The following is an 18,620-nucleotide window of genomic DNA, read 5'->3' as shown; positions in this document are numbered from 1 at the left end:
TCTAGCACTTATTTATATTTGGCGCGGAATTTTTTATTTTACACCACCGATTGTCGCTTTAGAGTAAGCAGACCTTCCATCTGAGTCTTCGATTCTGAGCCTGAGCGTATTTATCCACGGTGAGGTTCCAGTCCATGACTACAGCCATCCATCTGGATATCCTGTGTGGAGTCTACCATCGGGCCCTCTTTCAGCTGAGCAGATTCGAGTGGAGTCCTTCCATGCGCTTATGATCTGTTGTCGCTGACAAGCAGATCCACAGTATCTGGTAAGAGTATTCCATCTACTCCTGTCTAGTCGTGCAGAATGTCCCCTCCATGACGGTTGATGTGGTCATATGCTTTTTACTGATGGACTTATGTTTTTTGGTGCTTCAATTATCAATTAATGGACACTTATTTTCACGTCACTGTGGTTTAATTTCCTTTATCCATGGTTTTTCACTTATTTATTCCTTAAAAGTGTTTATACTAGCGCTACATATTTCATATATACACATATATATATATATATATATATATATATATATATATATATATATATATATATATATATAATTTTTTTCTGACAACTGGAGAGGCTGTCCCACTGAGTATCACATTCATCCGGACTTTTGTAATGTTAAAGACATTTGTTTCTTATGCAAGTACTGTAGCTTCTTCAGTTCAAGGAGGGTCAGGAAAATCCACGTCATTATATCCACATCATTCACTTTAATTCTTTAACCATGGAATGCGTCAAGGTAGATAGATGCAAGAACATGTTGGGAGGGATGATTGACTTGAGTGTGTGTGGAATGAGAGATGTGATAGGACTGGATTATCGATTACAATAGGATGGTTTAACAAACTTTCACACCTTCCATCATGAACAATCAACATCTGGATTGACACATTCCATGGTGATTGGATCAAGGTGACTGGGGATATAAATGCTGGCGTATGTTCCTGGCCTGAAGAAAATAATTATTCGATCCCCTGCAGACTTTGTAAGTGGGCACACTTACAAAGAAATTAAGGGTCTATAATTTTTAATATAGGTGTATTCTAAATGATAGACACAGAAGACCAACCAAAAATCCAGAAAAACACACGATACAAACGTTATAAGTTGAGTTGCAGGTCAATGAGTAAAATAAGTATTTGATCCCCTACCAACCAACAATATTCTGGCTCCCACAGACTGGCTATAGCATGTGCTCATGTGGTACACATATTAGTTCTATTCATTTAAAAAGGTTCTCCTAAGGACAACTCGTTACGTGTATAAAAGACACCTGTCCACACAACATCATCATCGTAGGCAAGACCAAAGAGCTGTTGAAAGACATTAGGGACAATATTGTAGACATGCACAAGTCTCCATCATTTGTCTCTGGATTCTGTCTCTATCATTTAAAATACACCAATAATAGATCCTTCATTTCTTTGTAAGTAGGCAAACTTACAAAATCTGCAGGGGATCAAATAAAATGTTTCCCCACTGTAGTTAAAGCGGTGGTTCACCCTCCTTCACATCATGATACCATTACATTCGGCATCGTATCGCGAGCTACGATATGCCGGTCTTAAATTTTTAATCCCCGTACTCACTGTGCTATCGATCATTGAAGAATCCGACTCCCGCGGGGAATGGGCGTGCCTATGGAGAGGGAGGATGATTGACGGCCGGCTCTGGCACGTCACGCTCCCCGAAGACAGCTGGAGTAGGTCTCGGCTCTTCACGGCGCATGCGCACAGGCTATGAGCAGGCGCCGTGAAGAGCCAAGCCTATTTCGGCTATTTCTGGAGAAGCGTGACGTGCCAGGGCCGGCCGTCAATCACCTTCTCTCACCATAGGAACGCCCATTCCCCGGAATCTTCAATGAGCCATAGCACAGTGAGTACGGGGATAAAAAATGTAAGACCGGCATACCGTAGCTCGCGCTACGATGCCGAATGTAATGGTATAATAAAAAAAAACATTTTTTTTTTTTTTTTTAACAGGGTGAACCCCCGCTTTAAGCCAAACGTCTAACACTTTAGGACAAGTCCAGTTGACGATCTACTACTAGCTAGACCAGGGGGTCTCCAAACTTTTCAAACAAAGGGCCAGTTTACCATCTTTCAGACTTTAGAAGGGCCAGATTGTGGCCAGCCAGGGTATAAAAAGTTCTGGGCCCAGCATCAGTTAGAATAAATATGGCCTTAGGGTTGGTGGTCAATAGGAGGAGGGGGGAGTAGTGCCCCTATTAGTAGGAGGAATAGTATCCCATCATTGATATCAGTGGAAGAAATAGTACTCCATTGTTTGTGTCAGTGGGAGGAATAGTGCCTCATATCATAGGGAGGAATAGTGGCCCAAGGGCCGGATAAAGGGTAGCAAAGGGCCACATCTGGCCCTTGGGCCGCAGTTTGGAGACCCCTGAGCTACACCACGAAATAAAGAAGTGAGAACCTTCGCAAACCCCCTGAGAATTGCTACCAGTGCTTGCAGAGCTAGATCCAGGGGCCAAGAGGCAAATGATTATCGTGCTTTTAAAAGATCTCAACCTGTATCAGAGTTAGCGTTGAACTTTGGCTTTGATTGTCAACATGTGGCTTTTAAATTGTTTGGTCAGAATATCAGTGTGTGGTCAGTTTTGAATCTGACATATACTCGCCTAATCCACCGATCCTCCCAGCTGCTCCTGGGCCAACCCCCCCCCCCCCTCACACACACACACACACACACACTAGTGGTCTTGTGCTGTGGATTGTTCGGGTCGACATCATGCCCATAGTCCCTCTCTGGACATGAAGACGGCAGAAACAGTGCAACACTGGCCGTAGAGAAGCACAGTTTTTCCTTGGGAGTGAAGGATCAGGCAAGTACAAGCTCTGTGTTCACCCCTAGACAAAATGAGCGGTTAACCCATGCAGTGCGGGCACAGCCACACTGTATGGTGGAGCAAAAAAAAAAAAATCCTGGAGTTTTGTTTTAAGCGTTACAGTTCTCCACACTCAAACGACTATCAATGACATGAATTGTCATTGCTATGCAGTATATAATGGGACATTTTGTGTGAACTACAAATACAGATGAACCCCACCTGTGAGGTTCTTTAAGCGCAGTTCTCGGAGTCCAGCTGATCCCACAGGTTGGGAGTTAAACAGTACAGCTAGGGCATAGCGTTCCTGGAACATCTGTGTGCCTCGTATAATGCGCAAGTTCTCCAAGGGCACATAGCTCAGCAGGTTGTGTGCGATTAAAACATAGCCCTGCACTTCCATGATGTCCTGAAATGAAAAAGAAAATATATGTCATCTGGCCTGCATGATTCCTATATCTAGGAGACTGGTATATTAGGTTCTGAACAGTACCAAACTAACCACTTAAGGACCCAGCCTCTCTGACATTTGTTTGCAAGTATAAAAAAAAAAAAAAATGTATTTTTTGCTAGAAAATTACGTAAACTCCCAAAACTTATATTTATTTTTTAGTAGAGACCCTAGAGCAGTGGTCATCAACCCTGTCCTGCAGGACCCACTAACAGGCCAGGTTTGCAAGATAACTGAAATACATCACAGCTGATATCATTTGCTCCTCAGTGATTGCAGTATTCTAGTCTGCATTTCCCCAAGGTAATACATAAAACCTGGCCTGTTAGTGGGCCCTGCAGGACAGGGTTGATGACTACTGCCCTAGAGAATAAAATGGCGGCTGTTGCAATTTTTTTATGTCACACAGTTTTTGCGCAGCGGTTTTTTACTTCAAGGAAATTTCATAGGATGGGAGAGGCTCGGGAGAAGTCCTTGAGGCGAGAATGGTAGGAGAATAAGTTGTGAATGGCTTTGCAAGTTATTGTTAGTATTTTGAATTGAATTCATTGGGTGAGTGGCAGCCAGAGGAGGGATTGGCAGAGAGGAGTAGACACGGAGCGGTTTGTAAATAATTCTGGCAGCAACATTCATGATGGACTGAAGGGGGGGATAGCTTATGTAAAGGTAAGCCATTGGAGGAGGGAGCTGCAGTAGTCGAGGCAACAGAAAACCAGGGAGTGGATTAGGAGTTTTATGGTATGATTGGTAAGGAAGGGATGCATTTTGAAGAGGTTTAGAAAGTTGAGGCGGCAAACTTTTGAAAGTGGATGTGGTGCTTAAAAGGAGAGTCCACAGTCCAGGATTACATCTAGCCACCCTGGCATGCGGGGATGGGTTGATGGTTGTGCCATTGATCTTGACAGAGAAGTCAAGGAAAGGGGTCCTTGGGGGAGGAAATATTATGAGCTTGGTTTTGGACAGGTTGAGTTTGAGGAAGTGGTGTGACAACCGGACTGATATGTTGGTCAGTAAATTAGTGATGTGTGAAGAGACGGATGTTGTGAGCTATGGGGTAGAGAGATAGATTTGGGTGTCATCAGCGTAGAAATGATATTGAAAGCCATGGGAGGCTAGCCACTGACCCAGGGTGGAGGTGTAGATTGAGAAAAGGAGAGTTCCAAGAAGATGACCATGGGGGACACCGACAGAGAAAGGAAGAGAAGAGGAGGAAGTCGATTTGTATGCGACACTGGAGGTGCAGTGGAATAGATGGGATGAGAGCCAACAAAAAGCACAGTCACGGAGATCAAAGAGTGTCGTTTTTATTATACTTTTTCAGGAGGGGGTGGTCAACCATATCAGACAGCGGAAAGGTCCAGAAGTAGGAATACAGATTAGTGTCCATTGGCTTTTGCGGTTAGTGGGCCGGATTCAGAAAGAGATACGACGGCGTATCTCCCGATACGCCGTCGTATCTCTGAGTCCGGCCGGTCGTATCTATGCGACTGATTCAGAGAATCAGTTACACATAGAAATCCCTAAGATCCGACCGGTGTAAGTGTCTTACACTGTCGCATCTTAGGCTGCAATTTCAGGCTGGCCGCTAGGTGGCGCTTCCGTATTTTTACGCGAGGAATATGCAAATGAGTATTTACGCCGATTCAGAAACGAACGACCGCTTAGCGCTTTTTTTTACGTCGTTTGCGTTTGGCTTTTTCCGGCGTATAGTTACCCCTGCTATATGAGGCGTAGCTAATGTTAAGTATGGCCGTCGTTCCCGCGCCGAGTTTTGAATTTTTACGTCATTTGCGTAAGTGGTTCACGAATTTGGGTGGACATAATTTACGCTCACGTCGAAAGCAATGACGTTATGCGGCGGATTTTAGAGCATGCGCACTGGGATGTTTTCACGAACGGCGCATACGCGGGGTCAAGCAAAATTTAAATAAAACACGCCCCCCACATCCCCATTTGAATTAGGCGGGCTTACGCCGGCCCACATACGTTACGCCGCCGTAACTTAGGGCGCAAGTTCTTTCTGAATACGGAACTTGCGCCCAAAGTTACAGCGGCGTAACGTATCTAGGATACGTTACGCCGGCCGGAGAGATACTCACAGGTATCTGAATCCGGCCCCGTAAGTCTGAGTTTTACGAGAGCAGTTCCTGTGGAGTGTTGAGGGCAAAATTCAGACTGAAGGGGGATCAAGGTTACTCTTAATGAGATGGTGACTCAGTTGATTGTAGACCAGGCGTTCAAGGAGTTTGGAGGAAAAGGGGAGCAAGGAGATGGGGCGTAGGTTATTAAGATTGGTGGAGTCCAAGGAGAGTAGAGGGAGAGATTGAAGAGTTAGAGAGAAGGATAGAGCCAGAAGGCAACCGCAGTATTTGAGAGGGAATAGGGTCCAGGGGACAGGTGGTTAGGTGGGCACTAGAAATCAGTTTAGCACCCTTGCCTATAGTAGCAGGGTTAAAAGTGTTGCTTGTACCTGTGGAAATGCAGTCCCATCTCTAGGACAGGAGGAGCCAAGTCCCTCCTGTTTGATTCAATCTGCTGCCTGTTTATTCTGTTCTCCCTACTGGTAAAAGGGGGTTGTAAACATTCTGTGCTTCAGCCCCCCTTTTTCTTACCTTAACCTGATTGTTCCAGGAACGGGCACAGCAGCTTCAGCTGCTGTCTCGGGTCCTCATTGGATAGATTAATAGTAGCAGGAGCCATTAGCCAATCCAGTGACACGGGATCCAGGGGCGGGTTTCCTGCTCTCTGTGTCAATGGATGCAGCAGCAGGTCCCAGGAACGCCCCCCATGGAAAGTGGCTCTCTATGGGGGCACTCTTAGAGGAGAAGACAGGAGTGCTGCCGGGGGACCCCAGAAAAGGAGAATCGGGGTCACTCTGTGCAAAACCCTTGCACAGAGCAGGTAAGTATGACATGTTTGTTATAATAGAAAACAAGGATGATGAACTTTTACAACCCCTTTAACCTCTTTGGCTTTGACCGGGTATCCAATGCAGAAACCCTGAAGTGGCGTCACAATGTCACTTCCGTTTTTTTTTTTAAATAAATGCCAGTATTAAAAAAAGAAGCAGATCTTGGCGTTTTGAATACATGAAGTGCAAACGAGGGGCTTGGGGTTTTTTAAACCCCAGATCCCTCCATAAAGAATACCTGTCACTGCTTATTACTGTCACAAGGGATGTTTACATTCCTTGTGACAGCAATAAAAGTGATCAGAATTTTATTTTATTTTTAAAAAGGGACAGTATAAAAAAAAAAAAATTAAGAAAAAAAACTAAAAATGTTTAAAGCGCCCTATCCCTCCGTGCACGCTTGCAAAAGAAACCGCATACGCAAGTCGTGCCCGCAAATATAAATTCTAGTGCAAGACCTCCTCTGTAACCGCTGACATTTTTTCAAGCGCCACCTATGGTGATTTTTACCGTAGTTCGTCGCCATTCCACGAGTGTGCGCCATTTTAAAACATGACATGTTGTTAAGCATCCATTTACTCAGTGTGACATTCTTTCACATTATACAACAAAATAAAATGTGGCCAACTTTACTGTTTAGTATTTTATCAATTCATTGAAGTGTATTTTTTTTTTATTGCGTTTGAAAGACCGCTGCCCAAATATAGTGTGACATTAAATATTTAAACAACCATCATTTTAGTCTCTAGGGTCTTATATATATATATATATATATATATATATATATATATATATTACACACACATACACAGACACACACACACACACACACACACACACACACACACACACACACTATGTTAAACTGATAGTGCAGATATCAATGCTCACCTTTAGAAAGGAAACATCATCACTTTCTTCCAGATAGGTAATTTCTAGGTTTCCCTGAATCACCTGGCAATTCTTATAGAGAGTACGTAGAGTCTCATAATGATTCTCATGGCTGAAAGGGCGAAGCAGTTTCATATCTGTTCCAGTGCAGACTGCAAAACAAAAAAAAGAGGACGGGTAAGTTAACACTGTCTGGAGTAAAAGACTTGCACAATATTTGGTTAGGTGCCATCCCAACCAGTAGAGAAACTGCAACGTTACTTCAATATCTCTAAAATATGACACAACATGACCAAGCCCCATTGGGTGAGACGAAACATATCAGAAGACATTGCGTGTGGAGTGGCGCAAGGCTGAAGCCAACTTATACAGGTTAACCACAAAGACTGGATAGGGTTGAGCAGATGGGGATATTTCTTGCCAGCACCCCATTCCTGAGTACCAGTGGGACTATATATACTTTCCTTTTTTGCTTAGAGTGTCACTACAAGCATTAGCACTTCACAACAAAATCAAAGCCGTCTTTAACACATCCAAACTTTTAATAGGGATATTTAATTCCCACCAACCTATGAAGAGAATGGAAACATTATACTCAGCAGTTAGGTCAGAAGTTGGGCAAAACCTTCAAGCACAGAGAATGGTGAAAGACGTATGATAAGTAGGGAGTAACAGTAAAGCATCACATATAAACAAGATTTTCACCAAGGTTCACCAATGTTATCACATTTTTTTACATATATTGAGGAGCTGCTCCCCGCGTCCTCCCACCAGACGTTACGTGACATGGGCGTCTTTCCGCCATGCCATATTACATCATAAATGGCTGATACACTAAAAAAATAATATCTTTGTATGCATAAGTGAAATGGATTTTTGTTGCATTTAGCAGAATAGGATACTCAAAGTTGGTCATGAGAAAGCTACGCAATCAGCGAAACATGTCGACCAATAGATGAGAATACACACACCTCTACTTCCACGTTTTTGAGTATACATTTATTAGAAAGAGGTGTCTGTATATTGGTCCCAAGTGGGACTTCTGTATCATAGGACAATTCATCTTGATTTTTAGAATTATGTATCTACCCAATGGCGTTACTTTTAAAAAGATTGTAAATAATGTTTATTATTAGGGTTGTCCCGATACCACTTTTTTAGGACTGAGTACAAGTACCGATACTTTTTTTAAATGTGTCCCCAAATGCAGCCATGTCCCCCCCATATGCAGCCATGTCCCCCACATATTCCAGCCATGTCCCCCACATATTCCAGCCATGTCCCCCACATATTCCAGCCATGTCCCCCACATAATGCAGCCATGTCCCCCACATATTCCAGCCATGTCCCCCACATATTCCAGCCATGTCCCCCACATAATGCAGCCATGTCCCACACATAATGCAGCCATGTCCCACACATAATGCAGCCATGTCCCCCACATATTCCAGCCATGTCCCCCACATATTCCAGCCATGTCCCCCACATATTCCAGCCATGTCCCCCACATATTCCAGCCATGTCCCCCACATATTCCAGCCATGTCCCCCACATAATGCAGCCATGTCCCACATACCTTGATGATGCCGCACGTGCTGCCGTTAATCAGAGTGGGAACATTACAGCTTTCGTTTGAATAGCTGTATCCCCGCCGCGTATAGACACTCCCCCTTGCTCGGGATTGGACAGATCATCCGTCCAATCCCACGCAAGGGGGAGTGTCTATACCTGGCGGGGATACAGCTATTCAAACGAAAGCTGTAATGTTCCCCGCACGCTGATTAACGGCGGCGGCGGCTTTGCGGCGACGGGTTTGAGGCGGCGGGGGGGGGGGGGGGGGGGGGGGACAAGTATTCTATTTCAGTATCGGGGGTATTTGCGGGAGTACGAGTACTCCCGCAAATACTCGGTATCGGTCCCGATACTGGTATCGGTATCGGGACAACCCTATTTATTATAACTTGTATTTGGCATCTACTGGGTGCCAGTAAAATCCACCATCGGCAAGACTGGTTCTTGCTAATTGTAGTGAACTTAAATTGCATTTCTAGTTCAATCTGTAGACACCTTAGCGGTTTGTTTTTTAATCAGGCAAAAAAATAAAAATAAAATCCAGTTTCTTGTACCCATGACGACCGTGGGGGTGCTCTGAATTATGTACACATACATACACACACACACACACACACACACACACACACACACACACACACACACACACACACACACACACACACACACATATATATATATATATATATATATATATATATATATATATATATATATATATACATACATAAACATACTATATATATATATAAAAAATTAGCCACTGCCTAATCATCTGACTTCTGATCTGAATACAAATCTAGGACTGAAGAGCCTCCACTTGCCAGAAAGAAAAAAAAGATGGAGGAGGAGAAAAGGTTTCGGAATGGAGTGGAATTTCTAGAAAAAAGCAGCCACAAGAACTGCACAATTTAGCTTGTTATAATCCTTGCAATGTAAAGAACTGATCCATTTCTAAAAAACCTGACTTGTTTTTTTGCTTAAAAAAAGTGAAGCATGCTATTAAAGGGTCACTAAAGGAATTTTTTTTTTTAGCTAAATGGCTTCCTTTACCTTACTGCAGTCCTGGTTTCATGTCCTCATTGTTCGTTTTTGCTTTCATGTTGCTGTAAATCCTCTCTGTTCTGGACACTTCCTGGTTGCCTGTTTCCTGATAACCACAGTGCTGGGAGATTTCTCACGGTGGTCACTAATCAAGGAGGTGTGTGTAAAACGAAACTGGATTGGTGCTGAGGAGTTTTAGACAAAGTATCACTGCTCTCTATTGGCTGACTGCCCTCTAGTGGCTCTCTGTACATCAGAGAACCAGCAAACAACAGCAAAAACGAAACTACACTGCAGGCACATTATATGATTGTTTTTTTTATCTATTTTTAATCATTTTTAAAAGGAATCAATTAACTATTATGTCTCTATGTCCTGTAAACAGTCATTTCAGCTAAAAAATTTTTTTCCTTTAGTGACCCTTTAAGTTAAGAAAGATAAAAATAGCGCCCTATTCGGAATTTTAGGAAGGGGTTAAATAAATCTCGCCGCTTCCAAAACAGGAGAGCTCGTGTCCAGCACGCTGTCAGGAAACCGTGGCTTTCTCCCGGAAATATCTTCAGTGACCTATGCAACATTTGTTTAACGCCGAGTCCCCAACAACTTCCCCTTGGCTTCCTGTATTGCTGCCAAGTCACCAGTGTTATGTTTCTCCAGGGATCTGGGACCCTGAAACCTGCAGGGCCTCTATCTGTGCCAGAATAGAAAATGATTGCAAACAGATTTTTATGAAGCTGCATCAACAACCGACATGAACCAGATGGGAAACAGAAGGTTTAATGACAACAGCGTAATAAAGTTATAACCAACAAGGAACTCAAAATGACATATCATTGGGGTTGATTTACTAAATGCAAATAGGCTTTTCAAGTGATGTTGTGTTCATAGAAGAGCGACGGCAAAATATATATATATATATATATATATATATATATATATATATATATATTATATATATATATATATATATCTCAATTAATAAAAAATAAACTTAAAAAAATAGGCATAAAAAAAAAAAACACAAAAAAAAAAAAGTTTTTTTATTATTATTATTTTTTTTATTATTTGCCTTTTGTGTTTTTTTGCCCGAGTATAGATCCTAGCTTGTCCCAAGCATGTTTAAATCCAGTTACTGTTGACTGACTCACTACACTGCTTTAAATCTATTCCAAGCATCAACTACTCTACTAGTTTTAGACTTTCCACCTACTGGTTGTAGGTCATGTACCAGTGTTCTTGATCTTGGCTTCATATTGACAATACTGCCCTCCTGAACCTTATTCACATCTTTAATGCATTGAAAGGTTTTGCTTTAGATCTCCCCTTTCCCTTCTTTCCTCCAAACCAGGGGTCTCCAAAATGTTCTAAACAAAAAGGGCCAGTTTACTTTCCTTCAGACTTTAGGGAGGCCAGACTGTGGCCAGTGGGAGTAGATATTGCTGCAGCATCAGCAGAAGTAAATCATGCCTCAGGTCGGTCAGTAAAAAAATTATACATTGCCTGTGGTCAGTAGAAAGAGGGCCCATTATTGGTGTCAATGGGAAGAATTGTGCCTCAACATTGGTGTCAATGGGAAGAATAGAGCCCCATCATGGGCGTCAATGGGAAGAATAGAGCCCCATCATGGGCGTCAATGGGAAGAATAGAGCCCCATCATGGGCGTCATTGGGAAGAATAGAGCCCCATCATGGGCGTCAATGGGAAGAATTGTGCCCTATCATGGGTGGCAATGGGAAGAATAGAGCCCCATCATGGGTGGCAATGGGAAGAATAGAGCCCCATCATGGGTGGCAATGGGAAGAATAGAGCCCCATCATGGGCGTCAATAAGAAGAATAGAGCCCCATCATGGGCGTCAATGGGAAGAATAGAGCCCCATCATGGGCGTCAATGGGAAGAATAGAGCCCCATCATGGGCGTCAATGGGAAGAATAGAAACCCATCATGGGCGTCAATGGGAAGAATAGAAACCCATCATGGGTGTCAATGGGAAGAATAGAGCCCCATCATGGGCGTCAATGGGAAGAATAGAGCCCCATCATGGGTGTCAATGGGAAGAATAGAGCCCCATCATGGGCGTCAATGGGAAGAATAGAGCCCCATCATGGGCGTCAATGGGAAGAATTGTGCCCCATCATGGGCGTCATTGGGAACAAGAGAGCCCCATCATGGGCGTCATTGGGAAGAAGAGTGCCCCATCATGGGCGTCATTGGGAAGAAGAGAGCCCCATCATGGGCGTCATTGAGAAGAAGAGAGCCCCATCATGGGCGTCAATGGGAAGAATAGAGCCCCATCATGGGCGTCAATGGGAAGAATAGAGCCCCATCATTGGGAAGAATAGTGCATTATCATTGTGTCAGTGGAAGGAATAATGTTCCATCTTTTAGAACAGTGGAATGAATGAAGCCCCACTGTGTCAGTAGAAGGAATAATAGCTCATATCAGCGGGAAGAATACTGCCCCAAAGGCTGGAAAAAAAGCTAGCAAAGGGCTATATAGTTTGGATATCACGGCTTCAAACTGTACATATTAAAGCGGAGGTTCACCCTAAAACATCTAGACCATTACATGCAGCATACTTGCGTCAGCTACAGCATGCTGGTATTTATTTTTTATCGCTGTACATACCGGTATATAGTTAATTTTCTTTTCTTCCTCCCGCGTGGGAATAGGCGTTCCTATGAAGAGGCGTAGATGATTGACGTGCAGAAAAGGCGCGTCATGCGCTCCGAAAATAGCCGATCTGGGACTCAGCTATATACGGTGCCTGCGCAGTCAGCCCTGCACGGCTCCTAGTCTGTGCGCAGGCGCCGTATAGCGCCGTGTCCCAGATCGGCTATTTTCGGAACGCATGACGCGCCTTTTCCGCACATCAATCATCTACGCCTCTTCATAGGAACGCCTATTCCCCGTGGGAGGAAAAAAAGAAAAATGAACTATATAACGGTATGTACAGCGATAAAAAAAATAAATAAAATACCAGCATACTGTAGCTGACGCAAGTATGCTGCATGTAATGGTACATAGATGTTTTTTAGGGTGAACCTCCGCTTTAAGTTTCGGAAGTCTCTCCTAATACGTTTTATCCCTCTGACCTTCCCCATGCTAGTTATCCAACTCTGGACTCGTTCTGTATTAATATCTTTTTGTAAGCGAGATCTACAGAACTGGACACAGTATTCTGAATGTGGTCTCACTAAAAATCTATACTGTAAAGAGGAATCGGGATCTCCTTCCTCCTGCTGGTGACCCCTATAGTGATATAAAGATCTATATAGAGCAGGGGTGTCAAACTTGTTTCATTGAGGGCCACATCAGCCTTATGATTTCCCTCAAAAGGGCCGGTTGTATCTGTAAGATTAGATGTCCAGCGCATCCCCTTCCCTTACATTAGATGTCAAGAGCCACCCCCCCACCATCAGAAGTAGAGTCCCCCACTCTCCCTTACATCACAGTGCACCCCCCTTACCGTATGCTGCTGCTGGGAAGAAGCTGGATGCATTGCTTAAAAGCAGAAAGTAAGGGTCTGGATAAGGACCAAAAGGAGGGCTTGAGGTGCGAGGGCCACATGAAATGGCCTGGAGGGCCAGATTCGTCCCGCGGGTCTTGTGTTTGACACCTGCAATATAGAGGAATCAGAACCTCCTTCCTCCTGTTTGTGATCCCTCTAGTGATATAAAGATCTATATAGAGGAATCAGGACCTCCTTCTCCTGCTAGTGATCCCTCTAGTGATGTAAGGATCTATATAGAGGAATCAGAACCTCCTTCCTCCTGCTGGTGACCCCTCTAGTGATGTAAGGATCTATATGGAGGAATCAGATCTCCTTCCTCCTCCTGGCGATCCCTTCAGTGATGTAAGGATCTATATGGAGGAATCGGGATCTCCTTCCCCCTCCTGGTGATCCCTCCAGTGATGCAAGGATCTATATGGAGGAATCAGGACCTCCTTCCTCCTCCTGGTGATCCCTCTAGTGATATAAAGATCTATATAGAGGAATCAGGACCTCCTCCTTCCTCCTGCTGGTGACCCCTCTAGTGATATAAAGATCTATATAGAGGAATCAGAACCTCCTTCCTCCTGCTGGTGACCCCTCTAGTGATGTAACTATCTACAGTATAACCTTGGATTGCAAGCATAATTCGTTCCAGAAACATGCACTTAAATCCAAAGCACTTGTTTATAGAAACTCAGATGATTCGTTCCACAAACATTTATTCATAAATCCTTCAGTTTATATTCCATATAAAGAGATTATAGCAATGTTATGTAACCATAAAATGTCCATCCACAAATGGAAGCCTCCACAAGGGGATTAGAATCAAAATCCAGCAGGAGCTACAGAGTATAAAAGAGAAGAGAGGCGCTTCCAAGTGTAGCGATATGGTTACATTTAATGAAGTTACAATTAGCAACTTACATGGTTGATGATTAAAAGAGGCACATCTCAGTATGCAGGCATCCGGGGTAAAACTGTCTACATAGACGGTCCTACACACCGCTGGCTCTCACCGCTGTCAGTCTGCAATCATGACCGGGAAGACTACCCTGCAGTAGAGCGATCTGAAAGCGAGGCTTGAACCGCTCATGGAGCGCAGCGTGGAAGGGACGACTTCAATGGCAGTGAGGAGGATGGTCTGTGTGGACAGCTTTACCCCGAATCCCTGCATACTTAGATGTGCCTCTTACCACCTTAAGGACCGCCTCACGCCGATATATGTCGGCAGAATGGCACGGCAAAGTTGGTTTGCGCGCTTGCGATCTGGTCCTGAGCTCCGTGACCGGACCCGCGCACCCAATCGCGGCAGGGGTCACAGAGCTGAAGAACAGGGAGAGGTAAGTGTAAACAAACCTTTCCCTGTTATTCCTAGTGGCAGTGTCACTGATCGTCTGTTCCCTATCATAGGGAACAACGATCAGTGATGTGTCATGCCAGGCCACGCCCTCCTACTGTAAGAATCACACACTAGGGCACACTTAACCCCTACAGCGCCACCTAGTGGTTAACCCCTTCACTACCAGTGTAATTTTTTACAGTAATCAGTGCATTTTTATAGCACTGATCGCTGTAAAAAGGACAATGGTCCCAAAAATGTGTCAAAAGTGTCCGATGTGTCCGCCATAATGTCGCAGTAAAAAAAATATATATATTTCGCTGATCGCGCCATTACTAGTAAAAAAATAAATTATTAATAAAAATGCCATGAAACTATCCCCTATTTTGTGGACGCTATAACTTTTGCGCAAACCAAACGCTTATTGCAATTTTACCAAAAATATGTAGAAGAATACGTATCGGACTAAACTGAGGAAAAATAATGTTTTTTTACATATTTTTGGGGGGATATTTATTATACCAAAAAGTTAAAAATATTGCACTTTTTTTGTTTATAGCGCAAAAAATAAAAACCGCAGAGGTGATCAATTACCACCAAAAGAAAGCTCTATTTGTGGGAAAAAAAGGACGCCAATTTTGTTTGGGAGCCACGTCGCATGATCGTGCAATTGTCAGTTAAAACGCAGTGCCGAATTGCAAAAAGGGGCCTGGTCCTTTAGCTGCAAAATGGTCCAGGGCTTAAGTGGTTAATCATCAACCATGTGAGTTGCTAAATATTGTACCTTCATTAAACGTAACCATATTGCTACACTTAGAGGCGCCTCTCTTCTCTTTTATACTCAGTTGTGACATGACGCTACTTGTGTATCAAGGCAATCGCTTGTATATCAAGTCAAAATGTATTTAAAAATGTTGCTCGTCTTGCAAAACACTCTCAAACCAAGGTTTTACTCTATATAGAGCAGTGGTCTCCAAACTGCGGCCCGAGGGCCAGATGCGGCCCTTCGCTTGCCTTTATCCGGCCCTTGGAGCTTTATCCCTCCCAATGATACGAGACACTATTCTGCATCTGACACCGACAATGGAGCACCATTTCTCCCACTGACACCACTAATGGGGCACTTTTCCTCCCTATGATAACAGCAATGGGGCACTATTCCTCCCCTTAATACCAGATGTTTACTCCCACTGATGCCAGGAAAATTTTCACTCCCACTGGCCAAAGTCCGGCCCTCCAAGAGTCTAAAGGACAATAAACCGGCCCTTTGTTTAGAATGTTTGGAGACCCCTGATATAGAGGAATCAGGACCTTATTCCTCCTGCTGGTGACCCCTCTAGTGATATAAAGATCTATATCAAGGAAGCAGGACCTATTTCCTCCTCCAGGTGATCCCTCCAGTGATGTAAGGATCTATATGGAGGAATCAGGATCTCCTTCCTCCTCCTGGTGATCCCCCCAGTGATGTAAGGATCTATATGGAGGATTCAGGCTCTCCTTCCTCCTCCTGGTGATCCCTCCAGTGATGTAAGGATCTATATGGAGGAATCGGGACCTTCCTCCTCCTGGTGATCCCTCCAGTGATGTAAGGATCTATATGGAGGAATCAGGATCTCCTTACTCCTCCTGGCGATCCCTCCAGTGATGTAAGGATCTATATGGAGGAATCGGGATCTCCTTCCTCCTCCTGGTGATCCCTCCAGTGATGCAATAATCTATATGGAGGAATTGGAATCTCCTTCCCCCTCCTGGTGATCCCTCCAGTGATGTAAGAATCTATATGGAGGAATCGGGATCTCCTTCCCCTCCTGGTGATCCCTCCAGTGATGTAAGAATCTATATGGAGGAATCGGGATCTCCTTCCCCTCCTGGTGATCCCTCCAGTGATGTAAGAATCTATATGGAGGAATCGGAATCTCCTTCCTCCTCCTGGTGATCCCCCCAGTGATGTAAGGATCTATATGGAGGAATCAGGATCTCCTTTCTCCTCCTGGTGATCCCTCCAGTGATGTAAGAATCTATATGGAGGAATCGGAATCTCCTTCCCCCTCCTGGTGATCCCCCCAGTGATGTAAGGATCTATATGGAGGAATCAGGATCTCCTTTCTCCTCCTGGTGATCCCTCCAGTGATGCATTCTAGAATTCTATTCGCTTTTCATCACATTCACTAAGCTTTGCGGAACATTCCCTTGCAAAGTGAATAGCTATACCTGTATGCCTTTAGTAAATCATTCCCTACGAGTCAGCTGACTCATTGAAAACAATGCCCTTCCATTATCTCAGCAGCTATTAAGAAGTGAGGCAGAGTGACTACAAAAATGGAGTGTTTGCTAGTGACTAATCTACAAATCACCAAAATATGGAAAAGAAAGTCAACAAGTGTAAGGGTGCAAGTCATATAAACATGCGTTTGATTCTAATCTGCAATAAGAACTCTTGCACATATTGACACAGGTATGAAGTATAGTGCTACACATATATACACACACACACACACACACAAAGTATATACTGGGGAATACAATGGTTCATTTACACTGGCAAACATGTACAGATGTCCTCTGGCCCGGGTCAGCCACTAGATGGCACTGTACATAGAATTAGGAGAAAGCCTATAGGGTGTTAGTCACATTCAGCTGGATTTGTTCTGTAACAACATGCCCAGGTGAGTGACAATATATTACCTATTGCATGACCTGGATAACCAACAACCGTCACAGGCAGACCTTGTAACAGATACAATTAGAGTGATTGTCGGGTTTGCAAGATGAACTTGTTGGCTTTATACTATTGGCAAATATTTACAGCATGCTCATGCATCAGTCTTCCTTCCATTTACAACGACTTCTTTTTAGTTCTTTTTTTACCGGTCACTGCACAATACTAGGAAAAACTGGTTGAAAAAAAAAAAGAATGTAAATAAAGCTTGCATTCTTCATATATTTTTTTCAGCGGTTTCCCTGTTTAAAAGAATGGAACATGGTGCTTTTGGTAAACAGGAAGGAATATGCTAAAGTAAAAAAAAAAAAAAAAAAAAATTATTGTAGGCAAATTTCTTTTTTTTTTTTTTTTTTACTTTTTGAAAAGAACAGTTTAGAGATGGAGGCAATAGACATACACTAGATTGTCAAAAGTATTGGGACACCTGCCTTTACACGCACATTATTGAGTTGGCCCACCCTTTGCAGCTATACCAGCTTCCACTCTTCTGGGAAGGCCGTCCACAAGGTTTAGGAGTGTCTATGGGAATGTTTCACCATTCTTCCAGAAGTGCATTGGTGAGGTCACGCACTGATGCGGACAAGAAGGCCTGGCTCGCAGTCTCTGCTCTAATTCAACCTAAAGGTGTTTTATTGAGTTGAGGTCAGGACTCTGCAGACCAGGCAAGTTCCTCCACCCCAAACTTGCTCATCCATGTCTTTATGGACCTTGCTTTTTGCACTGGTGCAGTCATGTTGGAACAGGAAGGGGCCTTTGTGTTTCCATAAAGTTGGAAGCATGAAATTGTCCAAAATGTCTTGGTATGCGGACGCCATAAGAGTTCCCTTCACTGGAACCAAGGGGTCAAGTCCAACCCCTGAAAAACAACCCCACACCATAATCCCTCCTCCACCAAATGATTTGGACCAGTGCACACAGCAAGGTCCATAAAGACATGGATGAGGGAGTTTGGGGTGGAGGAACTTGACTGGCCTGTGAGATCCCACCTCCAACACACACACATATATAGGTCTTTCCCCAGTGAGATCCCACCTCCAACACACACACACACACACACACACACACACGTCTTTCCCCAGTGAGATCCCACCTCCAGCGCGCGCGCACACACACATATTGGTCTTTCCTCAGTGAGATCCCACCTTCAGCGCGCGCACACACATATTGGTCTTTCCCCAGTGAGATCCCACCTCCAGCGCACACACACATTGGTCTTTCCCCAGTGAGATCCCACCTCCAGCGCACACACACACACACACATTGGTCTTTCCCCAGTGAGATCCCACCTCCAGCGCGCACACACACACACACACACACACATTGGCCTTTCCCCAGTGAGATCCCAC

The 18,620-nt window shown here is 43.9% G+C and overlaps 1 protein-coding gene across 1 annotated transcript in view; it reads right to left on the bottom strand.

The window, feature by feature from the left end:
• ERBB2 (erb-b2 receptor tyrosine kinase 2) overlaps positions 1-18,620 on the bottom strand; it is a 183,774-nt gene that overhangs the window by 91,479 nt on the left and 73,675 nt on the right. Inside the window, exons 2-3 of the mRNA XM_040330030.1 lie at positions 7,102-7,253; positions 3,071-3,257 (exon numbers count right to left, since the gene is read on the bottom strand). Coding sequence (XP_040185964.1) covers positions 3,071-3,257; positions 7,102-7,253 — 339 coding nt within the window. The remainder of the gene's footprint in view (positions 1-3,070; positions 3,258-7,101; positions 7,254-18,620) is intronic.

Source organism: Rana temporaria, chromosome 12 (assembly GCF_905171775.1).
Source record: "Rana temporaria chromosome 12, aRanTem1.1, whole genome shotgun sequence".
Taxonomy (NCBI): Eukaryota; Metazoa; Chordata; class Amphibia; order Anura; family Ranidae; genus Rana; species Rana temporaria.
The sequence above is the reverse complement of the archived record's forward strand: the minus strand, read 5'-3'. Positions and strand labels throughout refer to the sequence as shown.